The sequence below is a fragment of the Trichechus manatus genome, unplaced genomic scaffold, assembly GCF_000243295.1.
Source record: "Trichechus manatus latirostris isolate Lorelei unplaced genomic scaffold, TriManLat1.0 scaffold00035, whole genome shotgun sequence".
Classification (NCBI taxonomy): domain Eukaryota; kingdom Metazoa; phylum Chordata; class Mammalia; order Sirenia; family Trichechidae; genus Trichechus; species Trichechus manatus.
The window spans coordinates 19,651,622-19,674,714 of record NW_004443971.1 but is presented as its reverse complement, the minus strand read 5'-3'; the positions used below and the strand labels follow the sequence as shown (position 1 = coordinate 19,674,714).

The window sequence follows — 23,093 nt, the reverse complement described above, 5'->3', positions numbered from 1 at the left end:
ACCCAGCCAGCAGCCTAGAAAACCATACTGGACAGTTCCATTCCGTCACATGGTGTTGCTGTGAGTCGGAATCGACTTGATGGCACTCAACAACTGTAATATCACCACTTACGCTATCTATATTCATACTTCTCCATTTGTCCCAATAATGTCCCTCATGATTTTTGTTCATTTTTGGGGGATCCAGGATCCAATCAATTGCATTAGGTTGTCAGTTGTCATGTCTTTTTAGTATCTTTTAATCTCAAGCAGTCCCTCTGCTCTTTTAACAATTTTGCCGCGGAAAATTCTCTTGCTTTTGGAGTTATATATAAAATTAGTTGACATATTTATCCATCACCTTCTAAAATCTATATACCATGGCAGAGATAGAGTATAAAGAAACTCGAATCATTTTCTGCCCTGCAAAACCAAGATTGGTAGAGGATTCTTGGCATGCACATAGAAAGAGAACTAAAACTATGAAGCTAATACTTCAAGCAAGTAGTATAGGTCACAAATGCTAGGAAAGAACCAGCAGAGAATACATATGAAATTGCTCATGTGGTTCTGACCAGGTGCTTCATTAGAGAGAAGAAATAAAGTTTCTGGAAACAGTATCTAGAATGGTTACAGTGCCCAGGTTGTGTAAATGTTTTCCTGACAAATGAGGGACCACTCCCTATTCTCCTTCTTCTCCATTTGTGGTGCTACATAAACACCCCCTCCATCAAGCTCCCCAGGTATCAGTTTCCTGAGGCTACCGTAACAAAATACCACAAAGTGGGTGGCTTATAAGAACAGAAACGTATTGTCTCACAGTTCTGGAGGCTGTTGCTCTAAATATTGGGCATTGGCAAGGCCATGTTCTCTCCAAAAGCTCTGGGGGAAAATCCTTCCCTTTGTCTCCTGGCTTCTGGTAGCCCCAGGCATCCCTTAGCTTGTGTCCATCTTCCCTTCTGTCTGTCTGTCTGTGTCTCTTCTCGTTTTATATAGGACGCCATTCAGACTGGATTAAGATGCACCTTTCTCCAGTAGGAACTCCTGCTAGCTTCTCTGATAACATCTTTTAAAGACCCTATTTCCAAGCATGGTCATGTTCACAGGTACCAGGAGTTAGAACTTCAGCATAACTTTAAAAGGGAACATGATTCAATTCATAACACTAGGCAAGCAGGAAATGCCCAACAACACAGACACGCTGCTTGTCACCTTAAATCAACTGCATCATAGTGTTTCCTTCTGCCTGATGCCCACTCTTCTTTACCTTATTCTCCCAGCAACTTCTTCTGAAAAACTTAAGGGATGTCGTGAGGCTCACCCTCCTTCCTCATTTACTTTCCTTTGTACTTACCTCTCACCTAACATTTCTGTCATGTAACCGTTATCGTTAATATTTTTTCTCACCCTGCGACACCACCACTAAATTGTGAGTTTTTAAAGACAAAGATTATGTCTCTTAATTCCATATCTCCAGGACTTAACCTGAAACTTTGAAGGCATTCAGTAAAAATTTGAGTGAGTGTGTGAATAAATGCATGAACTAATGAGTGAATGAATTTCATCACCAATAAACTTTTTAGCCTATATAGAACTCTTTTTACTACTGAAAAGAATTTAATAATGCATTAAACAGAGTAATGAGCATTACAAGCGTGTGAATCAATAACAATTGATCAGCCACTTTGTGAAAAGCACTTCACTTTGTGTTATTGGAAAGTTTCAAATAAAACAGATACTCTCCCTCAAAGTCCTGGGCGAGGGGTAGAATTTGGCCTAACCCTCAAGAACAATGGAAAACACATTCCCGTGCCCACTCCATGCCAAGCAGACCTAGTTACAGTTCTTAAATATGCACTGAGCCCTGGGCATTGCTGTACAAGGCAATGAGGGGATAGAATCAGGTGGGCTTCTCTAGGGAGGCTTTGTAGAGTACAAGTAAAATTTGAGCTTTGTTGTTGTTAGGTGCTCTCTAGTTGGTTCTGACTCATGGCAACCCTATGTATGACAGAACGAAACACTGCCTGGTCCTGCGCCATCCTCACAATCAATGTTTGAGCCCGTTGTTGCAGCCACTGTGTCAACCCATCTTCTTGAAGGTCTTTCTCTTTTTCACTGACCGTTTACTTTATCAAGCATAATGTCCTTCTCCAGGGACTGGTCCCTCCTGATAACATGTCCAAAGTAAGTGAGACAAACAAACTCTTACAATCCTTGCTTCAAAGGAGTCTTCTGGCTGTACTTCTTCAAAGTAGATTTGTTCATTCTTCTGTCAGTCCATGGTATTTTCAATATTCTTTGCCAACACACTTCAAATGCATCAATTCTTCTTTAGGCTTCCTTATACATTGTCCAGCTTTCACATGCATATGAGGCAATTGAAAATGCCATGGCTCAGATCAGGCACACCTTAGTCCTCAAAATGACATCTTTGCTTTTTGACACTTTAAAGAGGTCTTTTGCAGCAGATTTGCCCAACTCAACGAGTCGTTTGGTTTCCTGACTGCTGTTTACGTGGACATTGATTGTGGATCCAGGTAAAATGAAATCCTTGGCAACTTCAATGTTTTCTCCATTTATCATGATGTTGCTTATTGATCCAGTTGTGAGGATTTTTGTTTTCTTTATGTTGAGGTGTAATCTATACTGATGGCTGTAGTCCTTGATCTTCATCAGTAAGTGTTTCAAGTCCTCTTCATTCTTAGTAAGCAAGGTTATGTCATCTGCATATTGCTGGTTGTTAATGAGTCTTCTTTCAATCCTGATGCCCCATTCTTCTTCATATAGTCCAGCTTCTCAGACTTTGAGCAGTGTTCCAAAAAAAAGAAAGGATATGATTGATGAAACGACATGTTTCAGGATGGAGAAGTGTCATTGGCAGGAGTATATAATTCTTGTTTGGTAAGGGGCAGATACGGAGAGTTGTTTTGCTGTAAGGCAGGGTGCTAAGTAGGCTATAACTGAAGATAACCCTTCATAGGAAATGGGAGTTCATTAACAAAGGGCTTTGACGTTAAAAATTAACACTTTAGGTTTGATATGGTTAGCTTCCATAGGATTCTGAGCTAGGGAAATGTGTTAGTTATCTAGTGCTGCTATAACAGAAATACCACGGGTGGATGGCTTCAACAAACAGAACTTTATTCTCTCACAGTCTAGTGGGCTAGAAGTCCAAATTCAGGGTGTCAGCTCCAGGGGAAGTCTTTCTCTCTGTGTTGGCTCTAGAGGAAGGTCCTTGTCATCATTCTTTCCTGGTGGAGGAGATTCTCATCGCAGGGACCCTGGGTCCAAAGGATGCACTATTCTCCTGGCTCTTCTTTCTTGGTGGTATGAGGTCCCCTTCTCTCTCTGCTTGCTTCTCTCTTTTGTATCTCAAAAGAGATTGGCTTAAGACACAACCTAATCTTGTAGATTGAGTCCTGCCTCATTAACATAACCGCCAATAATCCATCTTCATGAACATCATAGAGATAGGATTTACAACACATAGGAAAATCACATCAAATGACAAAATTGTGGACAATCACACAATACTAGGAATCATGGCCCAGCCAAGTTGACAGATATTTTGAGGGGACACAATTCAATCCATGACATTCCACACTTTGGCCCCCAAAATTCATGCCCTTGCCACATGTAAAACATATTCACCCCATCATATCATAGCAAAAGTCTTAAATCAACTCCAAGTCCAAAATCCAAAAATTCCTCTTCATCTGCAAAATCTGGAATATAAGTTATCTGCCTCCAAAGTACAATGGTGGAACAGGCACAACCTAGGCATTTCCTTATAAACGGGAGAAATCGGGGAGCAAGAAGGGATAACAAGCACCAGAAAAGTCAGCAGAACACATTACGTTAGCCCTCAAGGCTTGAAAAATAATCCTCTGTTCTCTGAGACAATTTACACAATGTCCCTGCCGTCCAGATTCTAGGTGTTGGCCACTGTCTCCAGATTCTGAGTGGAGGCCTGTCAGCCCTGGGCTTCAGCTCCACCTTCCAGGCCCACTGGAATGGCCACTCTGCTTCCTCAGCTGTAGGCGGCACCATTCTCCTAGTCCATCTGAGCGGACTCCACCCTTTGAGACTGAGGCAGCTCTGCTTCCTGTTTTCCTTGTCTCTTCAGCTTCTACCTCCTTGTTTCTTGGCCTCTCGCCCCCTTGGGCATCACCACCCACGTCTGCCCTGCTGGGGCAAGTGTTCCAAAGCTCTGTAGCTCCACCATTAAGTGCCTGGAGGCACCCCACACTGCCGGGAAGCCTCCTGCGCGAAGGCACTCAGCTCTCTCACTCCATGGGTCAGCTCCAGCGCTGTGTTTCATTGGTCTCCCAGTTCTGCTGCTACTGGTTCTGTCTGCTGCTGCTTCTCGCTGTCCATGCCATCTCCAGTGTAACAGCTCTCTTCACGTCCTTCTGAGTCCTCACTAGAATTGTCTTTGGTGTCTACAATTCCACCAACAGTTTCTTCAAGGCAATCTTAAAACTCTTCCAGCCTCTACCCATTCATAGTTTCAAAACCGCTTCAGCATTGTAGGTATCTGCTAGAGCAGCACCCAGTGCTCTCAGTACCAAATTCTGTGTTGTTATCTAGTGCTGCTATAACAGAAATACCACAAGTGGATGTCTTCAACAAACAGAAGTTTTTTCTTTCATAGTCTAGTAGACTAGAAATCCAAATTCAGGGTGTCATCTCCAGGGGAAGGCTTCCTCTCTCTGTCGGCTCAGGGCTAAGGTCCTTGTCAGTAAGCAAGGTCTATTTTTTTTTTTTTAATTAGAGCTGATGGAGGATGTAGATTATAGAAGAAGAGAGAATGGCTAGAGAACAGTTTAGTTACCCAGATACTAGATTGTCATTGTTGTTGAGTGCTGTCAAGTTGATTTTCAACTCATAATGACCCCATGTGACAGAGTAGAACTCCCCCACAGGGTTTTCTAGGCTGTAATCTTTACAGGAGCAGATCATCAGGTCTTTGTCCCAAGGAACTGCTGGGTGAGTTCAAACTGTCAACCTTTTGGTCAGCAGCCGAGCAGTTAACTGTTTCCCCCACCCATGGCTCCTTTGTAGAAAATAGTGACTAAACCATGTTATGACTGTGGACACACAGAAGGGGAAAATCTAAGCAGAAAGACAGGGGGCTTGGTCATGGGGGGGAGGGATGGAAAATAGTGAAGAGATTAGAGGAATCAAGATTGCAAAACTATGAACGCGAGCAGCTCGTAGTGCTGTCTGATTTACAATCTAGGTGTTTAGTTAGCAACCACTGTTTTCTGGAATGAAGAAAGAAAGAAGGAGAGAAAAAGGAAGAGCCAGTAGGAGTGTTCACCTGGTTTTCTGAGACAAAAATGGGCCAGGATAACATCTGCTAGTTCACCTAACAGAGGCAAGAATGTTTCACCTGTTAAGAATGACAGCCAGCTACTGTTTTTTGTTTTGTTTTTTAAATCCTCTCTAGGAGCTCCTGCTTGTGTCACCTGATGACCTTCCCATTCTGTATACATATCAGGGCCAGGGTAAGGTTAAAACAGAGTGTGGCTAATTTCACAAAAAGGAATAATACCTAATGTTCTTCGTGCCCACTTGCTCTGTGTGCGTGTGGCTCTGGCACTTCCCCCTCCGCTGGAGCTGCAGAGTGAATGGTCTGTCAGACACATGCCAAAGTTTGTGCAGTAAAACCTGTGAAAGTAGGAACCTGTGTGAGGCAGAAACCTGTCAGCGAAGGAAAACACAAATATTTTCCACTAAAATGAGCGATAGAAAAGTGGTAAGACTGCACCCTGTCAGAGGTGGAAAACTTGCAAGATCCGGAAAACAAGTCAGTCCCGTAGAGTTATGGCTTTCACAGGTTTCGCTGTATTAGGTGCAAATCCCGGAGGAAAGAGGCTGTGTGTTGGTAAAGCCGATAGCTAATTGTGAGCTGCTGGAGAACTCTTTAACTTTTAACTCCCTTTTGTCAAGTCAGTCCAATGCTTTCTGGGAGGCAGATGCTGTTCCAGGTTCTAGGGAGACAGAAAGGAACAAAGTAGACAAACATCTGCACCTTAACAGAGTTTCCCTTCCCGCGGAGGACACACACTGCAGGAACACACACAGGAACTGTATTCACGTCAGACGGTGATACGTGCTTGAGAGAAACAGCACAGACTGTGATTTAAAGACGGGGGTCAGGGAAGTCCTCTCTGAGAAAGTGACAGAAAATAATAACACCTACCTCATGGGGTGTTGTGAGAATTAAAATGGACACTGTGTGTACAGCATCTGGTAAACCCCTGACACAGGGTCAGAATGGATGGTAGCTATTATCTTTAAATGATAAATTTAGAAAAGCATAATGAAATCTGAGCTGGGGCTGCTGGGATTTTGTTTTGTATGAGACAGAGAGAGGTAAGATAATTTTTATTCATAAGACCTTGTGTTCCAAGAAAAACAATTATATTACTTATACCACCAGCTGAAAGCTGTGTGCCCAAGCTTCTAGCTTCATCTATGCTTCTGCCTAAAGTCTGGTATCCTGAGTAGGAGAGAGGTTGTCAAACATCAGGGCAAGAATTCAGACCCGGTGCCTAGAATGGAAAGGACAAGAACTGTTTGTCTCACCACTGTATTTCTAGTTAACATTGTGAAGGGACAAAAGGAGCCCTGGTGGCACAGCGGTTAACAGCTCAGCTGCTAACCAGAAAGTCAGCAGTTCCAATCCACCAGCTGCTCCTTGGAAACCCTATGAGGCAGTTCTACTCTCTCCCTTAGGGTCGCTATGAGCTGGAATCGACTTGACAGCAACAGGTTTGATTTTTGGTTTTTATTATGACAGAAGGAGACAGGGGTGGTTCAGTGGTAGAATTCTCGCCTTCTGTGTGGGAGACCTGGGTTCGATCCCAGGCCAACACACCTCATGCACAGCCACCATCCATCTGTCAGCAGAAGCTTGTGTTGCTATGATGCTGAATGAGTTTTAGTGGAGCTTCCAGACTGACTAGGAAGAAAGGCCTGGCAATCTACTTCCAAAAATAAGCCAGTGGAAACTCTATGGATCACAATGGTCCAATCTGAAACTGATCATGGCGATGATGCAGGACTGGGCAGTGTTTTATTCCACTGTGTGTGGGGTTACCACAAGTTGGGGATCCAGTCCATGGCAGCTAACAACAACATTATGACAAATGCCCCGGCCGTCTCCAATCTCAGAATAATAGAGCTCTTTCCCTTATGGTCCACAAGAAGACACATGTGTGGAAGAGGCTGATGGTTTAAACTAGAGCTAGAATTCCAAATATATGCCCTTATTCTAGACCCAGTTCCTTTTTCTCATTTATCTCCAGTGTATCCACACCAAGTTTCCACAGTAGCTATTTGCTCCAGCCTCTTCAAGGCTGGAATGGCCTGACATGGAAAGCCTATTGGAAGGCTCCCAGGACAATGTCCAGTGCTGTGGCTCCCTGAACTGTCTCGTCTCCACCCAGCTTTTTCATCCCCAAGCTCTTGTGATGACCCCCAATCAGTATGATTATAAGGAATTGTAATTGCTTGGTGAGAATTAATGAGAAAGACTTTATGTCTGTTTCCTTCTTTTTCCAGTGAGACATTTCAAGTGCTGCTAATGGCAATCTTACACCGCCCCTGAGCTCACCATTGTTTTGTTCTCAGCCATCCCAGAGAAGGCTTGTGTGTTTTCTGGGAGAAGCAGAGCAGCCAGATGAAGAGATGGGGTAGCATCAATGAAAAACGGATAGTCAGCGTGCAGTTCAGATACCCGCTCCCTCCTCTGTTCCCTGCTGTCTGTCTGCTGCTATGAGGGGGGGCTGTGATATCCATTGCTTTGCTTCTCGATGTTATAAGCTTTTTACTGGGTAAAAGGAGCATCTGGCTGGATCGCCCCTCATTGTGCCAGGACACTTCCAAGCCCTCTCTTTTAGCTTTTCAGTACCTTGTTTTTCCCCCTTACAATTGTAAAGTGGACAGTGCATTTATGGTGGAAAATTGGCTGCTGTAGCAATATTAATTTTAAAAACAGAATTCTGGCACATATTCAATATTTCTATGGAAACGCCTGTTTCTAGCAATCCACTGATAAGATACAGTTCAAGGATTCAGGTCTGTGTGGGAGGTTTTTACCAGCCACCAAAATGAGGATCTACTTGCGACGATAGTAATTCCCAAGAACTGCTTTCCTCAGTCTTCTATCTGGAACATTCCTCTCTCTTTTTTTTTTTTTTTTTCCTCTAGGTGGGGTGAGAGTTAAAGAGCTGTCTTTATTTTGCTTTCTATATGCAGATAGAAGATAAATATTCTAACCAGCTTTTGAAAAACACAACACACTTAAGGAGAGTTTTCCGTAAATATCAGTTCTCGTAATAGTACATGGCAGCCTTACTTGGTTCCTCGTGTAACGCTAAACACACACACTCATTTCAGCAACTCACATGCTGAAGAATGGAATCGAACCTGTAATCAACTGCCATGTTCAAACATTTTAACTTCCCTTCTTAAACTGTCTCCACATATTTCTACATAACTGATATCTGACAGATTTCAAGAAGGAAATGAAGTAATTCACTCCACTGCAGTGTTTTCCAGAAGTCAGTTTTCAACCCCAAACATGGTTGCTGTTTTTGTTGTTGTTGTAAAATTATGGATAACATAACATCACCAATTCCATGTTTTTCACGTGTACAATTTAGTGATATTTAGTCATGTGGCGGTGGCTACTGTTTTAAACCTCAAACACACTTCTGCTGGTTTTACAAAAAACCTAGGCATTCGAGAAGACAGGAGTCTCTGGGTGGTGTAAATGATTAACACACTCAGCTAACCGAAAGTTTGGAAGTCCACTCAGAGGCACCTCGGAAGAAAGGCCTGGCAATCTAATTCAAGAAAAACAGCTATTGAAAACCCTATGGAGCGTAGTTTTACTCTGACACACGCGAGGCAGCCGTGAGCTGCTATCAGCTCGATGGTAACCAGTATATATGCAGAGAATAGAAGTACAGAAAGGGCCACAGCAGCAGCAGTTTCTTTTATTTCCTCACTTTTAGTAAAAGCTTTAATGCTTTCACTTCCTTTTATTTGGAGAAAAAAGAAAAGGTGAAAACATTAAAGCTTTTACTTAAAGTGAGGAAATTTTAAAAAAAGGAAAAGGAGCCCTGGTGGTGCAGTGGTTAAGCACTAGGCTGCTACTCAAAAGGTCGGCAGTTCAAACCCCCCAGCTGCTCAGCAGGAGAAAGATGTGGCAGTCTGCTTCTGTAAAGACGACAGCCTTGGAAACCCTATGGGACAGTTCTACTCTGTTCTATAGGATCACTAGGAGTCGGAATCGACTCAAGGGCAGTGTGTTGGGTTTTTTTTTGTTTTGTTTTTATTCGGAAATGTCATATCAAGCTTCCCAAGAAATCCTGTAATGCTTCATATTTTTTCAAGGCAACTTCTGATGTGTTTATTGATTTCACATTCTTCTGAATGCTGTCATCAGCCCTAAATATTATGACAGGCAGATCCTGATACTGAGGAGAGAAATTATCTCATTTTTTTTTTTCTTTCCAAACAAGCCAGCTCATTTTGTATTTTCAAAGTTAGATGAACTGTTCAGCAATCAGTTAAGGAGGGAAAAGTGGATCCCGATGGGCCCAGATTGCACACACTTCTGGCAGCTCTGAATCATTTCAGTGAGGTGGTAATGGGATGCCCCACACCGTTCTCAAGCTTGACTCCAAGCACTGACATTTTCATGAGAGTAGGTGGTAGATGGTAGGACATCTGGAACCCAAGCTGGACAAGGCAAATGAGCCATGGCAGGGTCACAGGAGTAACAGGAGAACCACCATGGATGGAATAATCATTCTGTGCCTAGGTACCACGAGAAGCTCTTTATGCACATGAATGCTGCATCCTCAGAAGAATACTAAGATATGGGAGTTATTATCCCCAATTTAAGGAGCCCTGGTGGCACAAGGAAACCCTGGTGGCATAGTGGTTAAGAGTTCAGCTGCTATCTCTTAACCACTACGGCAGTTCGAATCCACCAGGCGCTCCTTTTGAAACCCTATGGGGCAGTTCTACTCTGTCCTATAGTCACTATGAGTCGGAATCAACTCGAGAGCAATGGGTTTGGTTTTTTTTTTTTGTTTTGGTGGCACAGTGGTTAAGCACTTTGACTGCTAACCAAAAGGTTGGCTGTTTGGACCCACCCAGCAGCTCCACAGGAGAAAGAACTGGCCGTCTGCTCCTGTAAAGATTACAGCCTAGAAAACCCTATGGGGCAGTTCTACTCTATCACGTGGGGTTGCTGTGAGTAGAATATTGACTTGACAGCATCTAACAACAACATCAATGTCCCCATTTTACAGATGAGGAAACAACATATAGAGGCTAAATATACTCAGCAAGGGGCAAAACTGGATTCAGATCCATTTCAGTCTGTTTAGGAAGAGCATGCTGTTTCCAGGCTCCCTTCAGAAGAAACACATTATGAAATTCCTTTCCAGGAATTTAAAAAAAACAAGCAAATGTATTGTTGCAGCACCCTTCCGCACAGAGTACTCAGGTGAGAAAATTCAAAATAAGTTTTGACTGTTTCACTTCAGAATGCCGTAGGGTAGCCTTGCCTTGGGTCATATATAGGCCACAGTGTTTCAGAATGAACCTTCTTTAGGGGGAAAAAGTTAAAACAATTTATTTTATTCTTCAGATAAAGAGTTCAAAGTAATCACAGTTCAAATTAACCACATAAAATGCATTTTTAAATGATGTTAGTGGGATAACTGAATACAGATCGCAGCACACGTCATTTCTTCAAAAGTAATTTTACATCCTATTTGTAATTAAGTTGAGGTATTTCTTTTCAGAAAGAAAGGTTATTCAAAAGTGCAGTGTTCGAAGCACAGCCCACCCAAACAGGCCTGGCCTTAAATCTTTGCCGTTTTCTGGGACACTCCCCGCTCTTGCAGGCTTCCCTCAGTTTCTGTGTCACAGCGGTTTCAACTATCAAAAAATCCATTCCGCTGCTGTGTATATTTTAAGCACAGTTGAAGAATAGCAGAGCAAAAAAAAAAAAAAAGAAAGGCCTTTCAACCATGGAGATTCAAAAGCACTGGTCCCTTAAGAGGCTATTTCAAAACCCTACTCATTCAGCTTTACTCCAAAGCTTAATGACGTGTCCTATTTGATATAGTTAGGGGAACTGTTCCATCAAAAACTTTATCTGAGGCTTGGAATTGCAATATTAGGTTTGTAGGTTGGCTCTCTTGTCATACTGCCAGGTACTAAGGGAGTTTAGTTTTATCTTTTACAAGTAAATAGAATTTAGGGATAATGATATACGGCATATTAGTGGCTACTAATATTTTTATGTGTCGGGAGTTTACTGTCCACTTTGCTTTCTGTATTTTCCATTCATTGAGTTTCACTAAGTCCCATCCTTTGAAGTAGATATTAATATCCAGTTTTACAAGTGATGAAAATGAGTCTTCGAGAGGTAAAGTAATGCCAGTTTTACACAACTAAGTGGCAGAGCTGCAAATCAAACCCAGGCCTCTGCCTCAAGAAATCAAGCTCTGAACCACCTCATCACACAGCCAGGAGAGGCAGTGATGGGGCCTTGAATTTGCTCTTTCATTTTTACATTTCTGAGAACAACAGGGAAATGTAGACAAAGGTCCTGGTTCCTCAGAGGTCACAGGATGAATGGAGAGGATCAGCCCTGTTTCACCTGATTGTAGGTCTACAGAGACTCAGGCCTATGTCTACGACTCTTTTTCCCTCTTGGGTTCCACCTTCCAGGACGAAGAGTGTAATGTAGCAGATGAGAGTGTCTAGGTTGCCTTAGATTCCCAGGTGTTATCAGTCCCAGAAGGGCCCGGAAGAGCTCAGAGAACAGAGGCAAGCCAAGGGATTTCTCTCTTCTCTGCATGGGCGTGGACACTCTTAGCTCACTCATCCAGGAAAACAGCCATTGACTCCCATGGATGACACACTTTATTTGACAGATTAAAATCAAGTTAACATCTAGCAACAAGAGTGTGCATTATGTAAAGGTCCTTAGATAATACCAAGGGTTTTCACTGGTCAGATTCCAGCTAACCATCTGTGTCCCATGCTTTTGACTTCTCAAGGCCCAGTCTATGTCTCTGTTTTTCCCAATTTACACTTATCTTAAAACAGAAGATGTAATTACTCACAGAAGGATGGCTACACAGAATGACTGGAGATCTTACCCTTTGGTTGAGGTAAACTGATTTTCTTAAAACCTACTGACTTCTGTGAAATTCTATATGCTTTACTCATAAAGCTCCAGTAACTGGAGAATGAAAATCTGTTATGACCTGAATTTTTCACAGTAATGTGAAAGTGGAGAGGGGGAAGGAATTATCTCAAGCTATCTAATAGCACTATACACCTGAATGTTCTCTACCCCTTACCTGCTGCAGTTGAGTTGACTTATAGTGACCCTATACAACAGAGTAGAACTGCTCCGTAGGGTGTCCAAGGCTGTAAATCTTTATGGAAGCGGACTGTCACATCTTTCTCCCAAGGAAGGGCTGGTGGGTTCTAACTGCAGACCTTTCGGTTAGCAGCCGAGCACTTAACCATTGCATCACCAGGGCCCATGAACGTTCTCTCGGAACCTAAAATTGGCTTTTTGCAAACTGAATTCATTGTCTTTCTACTCAAACTTGCTTCTGCTCCTATGTCCTCAATCCCAGTTAATGACATCCAAATTCACACCCTCATTCAAGGTGGAAACTAGCTTTACCTTTTTCCTGTCATTGACTGATACTCCCCACCCACACATAATCAGATATGGAGTGAAGCTGACTCTAACTCAGAAATCTCTCAATCATTTTTTTCCTTCAATTCTCACTCTATTGCTAAATTTAGATATAGATCATGACTAATAAAATAAACTTCTATTTTCCTTACCTCCAGCTTCTCCACTCCCACCCATCCTCCACCCCACGTCCAGAGCCAAATTAATAAAACCCAGATCTTATCACATCATGCTCTTGCCTAAAAATCTTCAGTGGCTCCCCACTGCCTACAAGACAATGTCCAAATTTTCAGCGTGGCATTCAAGTTCCTTAACAAGATTAATTTACTTTGCAGTTTTAGCTCTCACCAACTCTTTCAATCCTTTCCAATTCCAACATTTATGGACGATACTTTTGGTCACACTGGATTATATACTCTTTCTCCAAATTCTGAGTATTTTTATATTCCCTTCCTTTTTTTATTTCAAATTGTTTCATCCAAATAGAATTTTCTACTTGAAATATGTAAATGTCTACTCATCCTACAAAGAACTATCAAATGCCTCATTCCAATTTGACTCCACTCACAACCCAATACAATTAATTTATGACAATACCCTAACACATGTTTATAATGTATCATGATTATTTGTATATATATGTGTCTCCTTCTCTTCTTCCATTTCCAGAATCTCAGCTCCAAATTTTAAACTTTGATTTATCTTGTATTTTCATTTCCTAGCTCGGTACAAAGCTGATGGTCAATAAATATTATTGAATGAACAAACAAACTGATGAACCACATTTGAGCAAGTCTCATACTGAATAGACCCAAGACAACATTAGGAAGAGATTCCAGTGTTTTATTCAAGACAGAGGCGTAGTGGAGGGGAAACTAAGGCTAGCAAGGATATTTAAAATTCCCTGAGATGTTAAAATAAACAAACAAAAATTCCATTTGTAGTAGCAGATTCGTTTGGTAAAGAGCGATTGGGGAGATGGGGCATAAAAAAGCTAAATGAGACGGTAAAATGGTTTACTCTTGATTTTACTCTGAGAGAAGCATTTCTTTGAAAACTAGCAATTCAAATAGCAACCGCTTCTTGCCTTTGGTATTTCTTTGCAACTAAATCACAGTTTCATGTTACCCATTGTAAACTGATAGAGTTCAGTTTTGCTAAGAAGTGCTTGATAAATGCATTGGAATCAACATTGAACAAACCATTATGTACAAATAACACCACTGAAAGCCCAGTATTCAGCTTCTCCTGACAGGATTCTACCTGCAGTTTTCTGTTTCTAAACATTTGGGTTCAGCCTTGAGCTCATGTGCTTTTACAACCATTCAATTGTCATACTGAATCCAAATCAAAGCGATGACTGTGGAAACTGCCTGCAAAACCAGCTCATCACAGGCTGTCCTCTGTCTCTGGATCTTTCCCATGAGGCCCAACTAATTTAATTTGCTTCCCTTCCCAACAAAAGACTGTACAACAACCATTCCCTCAGTTCAAAATCAGAACATTTGGCAAGGGAGGGAAGAGAGTCTGAATAATATGTTCCTATGGATGTAGAAATATTTCATAAATATGCATGTGGTTTCATCTTTTGCACTTGATGTCACATGAATGATCTCTTCACTGGGCTTAATACATTAAATAAATACAGTAGATATTTCATGCCACACTTTCTGACTACAAACCTTAGATGCAGATCTGTAATCATTTTCTCATGATCTGGAATAAGAAATTCTGGCTTCCCATTAGTACCTTGATCTTTATACAACACTGAGCAGCACCCACTTGCTCTGACTGGTTTCCATTCCAGGGTAGTTCCATTGTCCTGAACATTTGTCTTGCTCTATAATTTATACCTCAATTGTTTCAATCCTTCCAGTTGGCAGATGACTTGATCTCGGCTGTTTTCACCGCAATTGGCTCAGTGACATTAGCCTTGTTATTGATCCTCTTTCTGGCAGTTGTGGCTTCTGTTGTAGCCTCCAAGAAAAGGGCAACTCAGGGAACCTACAGCCCGAGCCGCCAGGAAAAGGAGGGTTCTCGAGTGGAAATGTGGAGCATGATGCCACCACTTGCGTTGGAGAAGCTGATTTAGGAGAATCTAGACCCTTTGAGAAAAGCATCCATACTGGTGAACGTGATGATTGTACGTCATGGTTGTCTGACACTCCTGGAGATGTTAATTTACAACTGGGTTTACACTGGAACTGTGGGAAGGATTCCTTTGACCACTTTAAAGACTTTGACTGTGGTTCAACTTGACAACATTGTTTCATTATATTAATTAGCCATTCACAGAACAATGTCTTTGTGCCAGTAATTTCAGCCTCATAATTAGAAAACATATTTTCCAGAGGATAACAATGTGGGAACAGCTCCAGTGCCTGTCACTTAAACTCTTTGCAAACTGGGGATCCTCTTTAGTTTGCACTTTACCTGTCAATGGCCATTTTTTACACAGAAACTACAGAAGAAGTAGAATACATTTCTTATTCTTCCTGTCATGTGGTTAAAAGATTTTAGTTGTATACCTGTGATGAGATGTGCACTTTTGTCCTTTAATCATAAGATTCAGAGAAAGTCATAGAATGAACCATGGTTAAGAAGTGACCCAATGGCAATAAATAAAAATTGAAATATGGTTGTTTTCCTTTCTGAGTATTCTTTTGCATCTTGTGACATTACATGGGGGCAACTGTAACCTCCAGGAGCATTTGAAGAGTCTGCTTTTGAATTAGAACTTTTAACTAAATCATCTCAAGCTGGTTACATTTAAAGTCATAAGGTTGATTAAGGTCAAAACACTTCCATAGATTAGAAATCAAGAAAGGAGAACTTGGATTCTCAAGTCTGAAAGGCCAAATGTTTTCCTTCTAACTGCTTTTGATAAATCACTGTCATTATCTGAAGGTAAGGACCCCAAATTCAGGTGTGTGCTCTTTAAGGGATATGTAAATAAGACTATCCATGGGGTGTGTAGAGAAAATACTGGGTCTTCTATTTATATGTTTTATCTCCATAGTATTTGCTCCTATTTTTATGTATGTTTTGAAATGCACATTTAACAGGCTATTACCATAGGGTATAAATAAGATTCAAAAATATACGCATATATATTTTTGGCACATACTCAAAAATTTTAGTGACATCATTTCTTTTATGACATGATTATGAAAATGAAGAACTCTGGTCTAAAGGAACCTATCTTTCTCAGCTACTCAAGGACATCATCACAGCAATTGCCCCTTTCTTTCCCCATCAACAATTTTCACACTGTACTGAACCCTTCCTATCAGCACCAAACATGCTGTAATATATCCTATCATACAAATTCTCTCTTGGCCCACATCCCTCTCCAATTATCATTCATTTCTCAGAACCCCTTTTTAGCACAAAATCCTTGTTATGGATTGAATTGTGTCCCCCAAAAATATGTGTCTAATTTCTGGACCTTGTATCTGTGGCTGTGATCCTGTTTGGAAATAGGTATTTTTTGTTATGTTAATCAGCCCTGCCAGTGTAGGGTAGATACTGAACCTAATCACTTCTTACGCACATGAGGGAAGAGAAAGGCCATGTGAGGATCGTCTCCAAGCCAGGGAACACCCAGGAACACTTAGAGTACTCACAAGGAAGGAATCGGCACGGCCAAGAACCTGATTTGGACTTTTATCCTTCAGAATGTGAGAAAATAAATTTCTGTTCTTTAAAGCCACCCACATGGCATTTGTGTTACAGCAGCACTAGGTAACTAAGATAGTGCTCAAGAGTTTTCTATATTCTCTGACTCCCCCTCGTCTCCTCCCATTTTCTTTTCAACTCAAACTGATTTGGCTTTTCTCCTTACCACTTCATGAAAAACCTCATGGCAGGGTCATCAATGACCTCCACATTGCTAAACACAATGGCCAGTCCTCAGTCCTCATCTGACCTCTCAGCAGCGTTTGAAACAATTATTATTCTTTTCATGAAATACTTTCCTCACTTAGCCAATAAGACACCACTCCATCTTGATTTTCCTCTTACCTCGCTGTCCATCCGCTCTCAGGCTCTATTGTTGATTTCGCCTCATCTGCTTAACCCTTGCTTTATCTTTATTTTTCTCCATACTGTTCATTCCTACCTGGCAGACCACTTATCTGTTGCTTTCTGTTTCTTCTAACTAGAATAGAAGTTACATGAGGACAAGGACTTTGACTTAATTCACCGTAATATTCCTCACCTAGAACAGCCCATAGTAAAATCACAATAAATATATTTTGGATGAATGAATGGTAAGCAAATTTGTACCAGCCACCAAAAAGTCACAAAATGCCCAAGATTTGTGTGGGCTGCCATTAAATACTCTGGCTACTAAACAGTCATAGCTCTGTAGCCCAGTCTAATGTCTTACTCAGTCTCTGCCTTTTCCCTCCATATCTAATTTTGCTTTAAGTATAAGTTCAAGACGATGGATATCTCTGGGTGTCTGCATATGGAGTATGGTATTAGACATTTTCTTTATTTTTGCATCCCATTAGAGTTACAACTTTTTAATAGACGTTTAGACGGAAAGAACAAAAAGAGGTATCACTTAAAGGAAAAGAATAGACAGCTGAGATTTTTAAAAAGTACAGACTGAATACATTACAAAGGATAATTTGATCCTATTGGTATTAGCACAGATAAGAATAAAGGGGTAACTGTCATCACAAAAGGATAAATATTATATGACCTCACTTATATAAAAAGACAACAACAGGCAAATGTATAGAGACCAAAGTTGATTAGTGGTACCAGAAGTGGAAGAGAGAGGGAAAGGGGGATTATTGCTTATGGAACAATGAGTTTCTGTTTACAGTGTTGGAAAATTTGCATTGATTAAGCTTGAGTGTTGCACAGCTGATTAATGTAATAATAGATGTCAATAAGTTGTACACCTATAAAAAGTTGAATTGGTGAATGTTGTGTGATATATACATTTGCAACAATGACAACAACAATGAAAGAGCAGCTGCTGAGGCTGCTTATATACAACCAGACACCTCATGGGACTTGGTTTCTTGGTTTGGAGGTTTAGGGTCACTGTTTCATGGGACAGCTCAGTTAATTGGCCTAATATTGTATTTAGTGTTTCTGTTCTACTTCCTAGTTTGTTGCATAATGTCTGCAGTCTTAAAAGCTAGTAAGCGGCCATCAAAGGTACAGCAGTTGGTCTCTATTAGCCTGGAGCAACAGAGAAAGAAGAGTAGTCAGAAATAGAAGGAGGAAACAGAATGCATGGCTAATTGTCTCCATGAACAATGGCCTCCTTTGTCATGAGACCAGAAGAACTTGATGGTGCTCTGCTACCATTGCTGAACATTTTGATGAAAGATTCTATAGAAGAATCCTGATCAAAAGGGGGAAAGTGGAACAGAATTTCAAATTCTCATGAGATCCAGACTTTCTGGAGACATGGAGGCTGGATGAACCCCCAAAACTGTTGCTATGAAATAATCTTTAAACCTTTAGCCAAAAATATTTGCATGAAGTCTTCTTCAAACAAAACAATAGTTTATTAGTAAAGAATGTCTGCCTGACATTGTACTCTTTTAAAGAACTATCTACATGAGATCAAATTGCTAACAGCAACTTGAAAAGTTAGATAGGAAATTTAGAGGTCTGTGAGTTTATGTTAATGGGGGAGAAACAATTCAGAAAAGGAGAGTGAGAATGGTTACACAACTTGAAGAATGTAATCAGTATCACCAAATGATGTATGTAGAAATTGTTGAATTAGTGGATGTCTTAGGCTGGGTTCTGTAGAGAAACAAAACCAGTAAAGTGTATAAATATATGTAGAGAGAGATTTATATCAAGGAAACAGCTCAGGCAGTTGTAGAGGCTGAACATCCCAAATCCGTGGATCAGGAAAGAGGCTTCTCCTGATTCACATAGGGGCTGGCAAACCCAAGATTAACAGGTCAGAGAGCAGGGCACTTGCTCACAGGTTTGAAGATCTACGAATCCCAAGTTCAGCAGGTAAGCTGCTAGCTGAAGTCCCAAGAACTGGAGGTCAGATGAACAGGAGCCAACTGCAGGATCCAAGGTAGGCAAAAGCCAGAATGTCTACTTATATTCAGGTGCAGGCCACACGCCCAAGGAAACTCCCCTTGAACTGACTGGCTACTCACAGTAGAGCCCATCATGGAGGTGATCACATATTAACACTGAGAATCATGGCTCGGGCAAGCTGACACACAATCTTAACCATCACAGTGTAGGTCCTGCTGTTTGTTGTTGTTCAACAACAAAAAGAGAAAATAAATTATAGAAAGGGGTAACTGTCAACGGTTATACTTTAAATTTAGAAACATTGTTTAAATAATCTTGCTTTAGCCTCTTGCAGTACCTAGTTCAGGGTTTCACATAGGAATACATGTAAAAATATATGCATGAATAAACGTATGCAAGCATGAATTAATTCCATGTGGAAACTCCCCCAAACAAATGGTAAGGAGGTTACTGATTCCAGACTTCCCCAGAGAGCCAAATCCCTGCATCTTTGACCAAGCTAAATATTCAATATTTTATGTCAGGAACGCTTAAAAATTAATCCTAAGAGTATCTTTGTAGTGAATTATCTTTAACAAGCTTTACTGGGTTTACCTTAAGTAAAGCCAATAAACCGGTTGCCGAGCAGTCAATCCTGACGTATGGTGATCCCATGCGTATTAGAGTAGAACTATGCTCCATGGGGTTTTCAATGGCTCATTTTTTGAAAGTAGATCTCCAGGCCTTTCTTCCGGAGCACCTCTGGGTGCACTTGAACCTCCAACCTTTCAATTAGCAGCCAAGCGTGATAACCATTTGCAGAGACTCTTCACCTTAAGTAGAAAGTCGAATATCTATATTACCAGTGTTATGGTACAACTTTCGAATCATGTATGTGGACTGGTTTCTAAGATGGTCACAACGATTCTCCTGCTCCTTTGCAATGTAAGTTTGCCACTCCTCTCATTGAGACATGGGGTCTGTTTGCCTTCCCCTTGAATCAGGGCTGGCCTTGTGAATGGCTTTCACTGATGGAATGCCATGGAAGTGAAGTTCCCCAAGCTTCAGGCCTAACAGTCTTTCTGCTTTTGCTCTTTTGGAAGGAGGCTCTGAGATGGCCATGCTGTGAAGAAGCCTGGGATGAAAATACCCAGCCGTCGAGCTGCCCCAGCTGAACCTAGCCTCCAGTCAACCTGCCTGCCAAATATAGTCACATAAGTGACACGGGTGAGAATAGCAAAGGAACAGCCCACTCAATGCACAAAAGCATGAAAAAAACTAAATCTTTTTTTTAAGCCACTAAGGTTAAGGCAGTTTGTTATATAGCAATAGATAACCGAGACACAGTTATTCACACCAATGAGGCAACCTAAGGAATATGGCAATATGAGGTACTTCTCTGATTCTAGTTTCTTTGCTTCCAGAGATGCTGCTCTGGGAATTAGTGGACTATACAGTAATCATCAGCATAGTAACAATAATTAGTATGCGGTTAATAAAATAGGACAAATGTACACCTGATTTTTCTCAGAGTGGCAAATAAGCGTGAAAATCCATTAAATCCAAGCATAGCTTTGGGTAGCCCTGAGGGGCACAGTCCCAGAGCAGCTGTTTGCAGACTTTTGGGTACCAAGTGCACACATTGTCCTACTTCCTGCCCTGGGGTCAACCCTGGCCAAGGGCAGCCAACATAAAAGGCACATCTGTTGTGTGTTTACAAGGAGGGACATGAAGTTTCCTTCAAGCGATCCCTCGTGTGGCTTCTGTAGGCACAGCGAGTACAAAGAGAGGCAGGAAATGACAAAAGTCTGTAACTTAAATCGACTGTCAAACGCGTCCTATTTTACTTCCTTAAAATACCACTGTTTAACAGGTACTCTTTTCATTGAAATGTCCCTAGGTGGCGCAGTTTGTGCTTGATTACTAACTAAAGGTTGGCAGTTCAAATCCACCTAGCAGCACCTCAGAAGAAAGGCCTGACAATCTGCTTCCATGAAGATTACAGCCAAGAAAACCCTATACAGCAGTTCTACTTTGTAACACATGAGGTCACCATAGTGGAGTTTTGGTTTCTTATCATTGAGTTGGAAATAATTAGGGTCTGCAGAGTCTGGCGCTGTGTAGCTGTTATTATTATTATCATTTCATACTAGTGGCAGCAGTTGGAGAATAATAGTGGCAGAGTTAGAAGTCATCACAGTAATGATAATGATTATTATAATAATAATAACAAATCTTTTACTGAGCACTTGCTAAAGGCCAAGACTATACCAAGTTTGCTACACTGTACATATTATGTCTCATTTAATCTTTACAATAGCCCTTTGAAGGAAGAATATTATTAATCATTTCAAGAGCCTTTGGAGACAAAGAAACATAGGCTTGAATTTCCACTCTGCCTCATCCAGGTGACCTGCACTGAATCTGCAAAACGGTAATCATACCTCTATCTCATAGGCAAATTATGACAACCAGGATAGGCGTAAAGGAGCTCTCCTAACGCAATGGTTGAGCACTCGGTTTCTAGCTGCAAGGTCAGTGGTTCGAACCCACAGCCACTCTGCAGGAGAAGGATGTGGCAGCCTGCTTCCATAAAGTTTTACAGTCTTGGAAACCCTATGGAGCAGTTCTACGCTGTCCCATAGGGTTGCTGTGAGTCGGAATCAACTAGACGGCAATGGGTTCCGGTTTTAGGATAAGTTTGAAATAATTAACTGCATGTGAGGACACAATATATAGGATGTATTATTACTATTCAGCTAAGAGAGATTGTTACTAGGACAAGTGGGAAGCAAAGGTAACAGGTTGTTTCCACCCTCCTACCTCCTGTTCCGTCTCCCAAGCAAACCAAATGGCTACCTACTCTCTTCCTTGCCTTCTTTCTATCCGTCTTATGATATGTTTGTAAGATAAGCGGACTTCTTGCAGAGAAAGACTATTTTACCATGACATTCTCTTTCCTCCAAATTGCCCTCTGCGATGCCAGTCCCACTCCACTGAAGAAATTGCTTCATTTGAAAGGCTGAAATGAACATGCCACTTACATGTTCTCAATAAAACTGCCAGGAAATAAATCAAGAAGTCTCAAGTCTGAGTCCCAACCAAACAACTGATGATAGAGAATACCCTTTAGGATAGTCTCCCCGCCCTTTAGGATTAGTCCTTAAGCCTCTTTTGTTAAGGAATCACCACCATCTACTATCAACAACAGCTAGAAAAATTGACCTGCGATCTTGCTTTCAATCATCCTCTGGATGGTGATTGGCTGAATACAGTTCACCTGGTAGTATGCTCCGCCATGGTATGATTTAAACCATGAAACTTTCCTTAATTGGAAAGTGAATATGGCCTTTCAAATTCCAACCTGTTTCCAGCAAAAGTGCAGTTTTTGCCGCTGTGCATTGCATTGAACAGTGATGACAAAAACGCATGTTTCCAATTTAAACCCACTCTTCTACTATGATTTTATACCTGGGCTTTGCTTTACTTGGTTCCAGAAATCTGGAAACAACATCCATCAAATATATTTGGCAGTACCTACCTGATGACAGCTGCTTTAAGAACCAGTCACAAGTTCCCCTATTGTGCTGGGCGACAGCCTCCCCTTGAAAACTGCTACCAAATCCATATGCTCCCCTTGCAGAGGTGGAGGTGCTCATGATTTACAGCTTAAAGTTCCTGGCTCAAAACTGGCGCTCATTCAGGGCTAAAATAAGAAAAACCCCAAATGGAAACAAGTAGGTGCTCCAGAACCCTGTTGCCACTCAGCCCTTCACATCGTAGATTCACATACGTCGTGGGTCAATTCATTCAGCTCCAAGCTCAACAACCAACTTCACGTAGTTGTGAAAGCCTTGTACTCCTCGGGGCAGGTGGTCTCAAACCTGCCTTCCAGGTTAGCTTCCTGATAACAGAGATAACTCAGAAACCTTATTGTGAAGGTCAGTCCTGTTTTCTAACACATGCTTTAAAAAAAAAAGAAAAGAAAAATGTGCTACATTTGAATGATTTGGGGATATTCAATTTTGCACAAATGTAAATACCTGTCTTAGTTTCTTAGTGCTGCTATAACAGAAACATCACAAGTGGGTGACTTTAATGATCAGAAATCTATTTTCTCACAGGTTAGGAGGCTAGAAGTCCAAATCTTGGGTGCCGGCTCTAGGGAAAGGCTGTCTCTGTCCACTCTGGGGGAAAATCCTTTCTTCTCTGCACTCCTTGGAGATCTCCACGTGACCTCTATCTTTTGCATATTGCTGCTTGCTTGCTTCTGGGTCTAATATGCTCCTTTTATACCTCAAAATTGATTGGCTTCAAATACACCCGACACTGATACAGTCTCATT

The 23,093-nt window shown here is 41.4% G+C and overlaps 1 protein-coding gene across 1 annotated transcript in view; it reads left to right on the top strand.

Moving 5' to 3' along the window:
• The window catches only part of CRB1 (crumbs cell polarity complex component 1), a 176,721-nt gene extending 161,893 nt beyond the window's left edge, over window positions 1–14,828 (top strand). The window contains exon 12 of the mRNA XM_004375361.1: window positions 14,613–14,828. Within this exon, the coding sequence (XP_004375418.1) occupies window positions 14,613–14,828 (216 nt within the window). The remainder of the gene's footprint in view (window positions 1–14,612) is intronic.
• The last annotated feature ends 8,265 nt before the right edge of the window (window positions 14,829–23,093 follow it).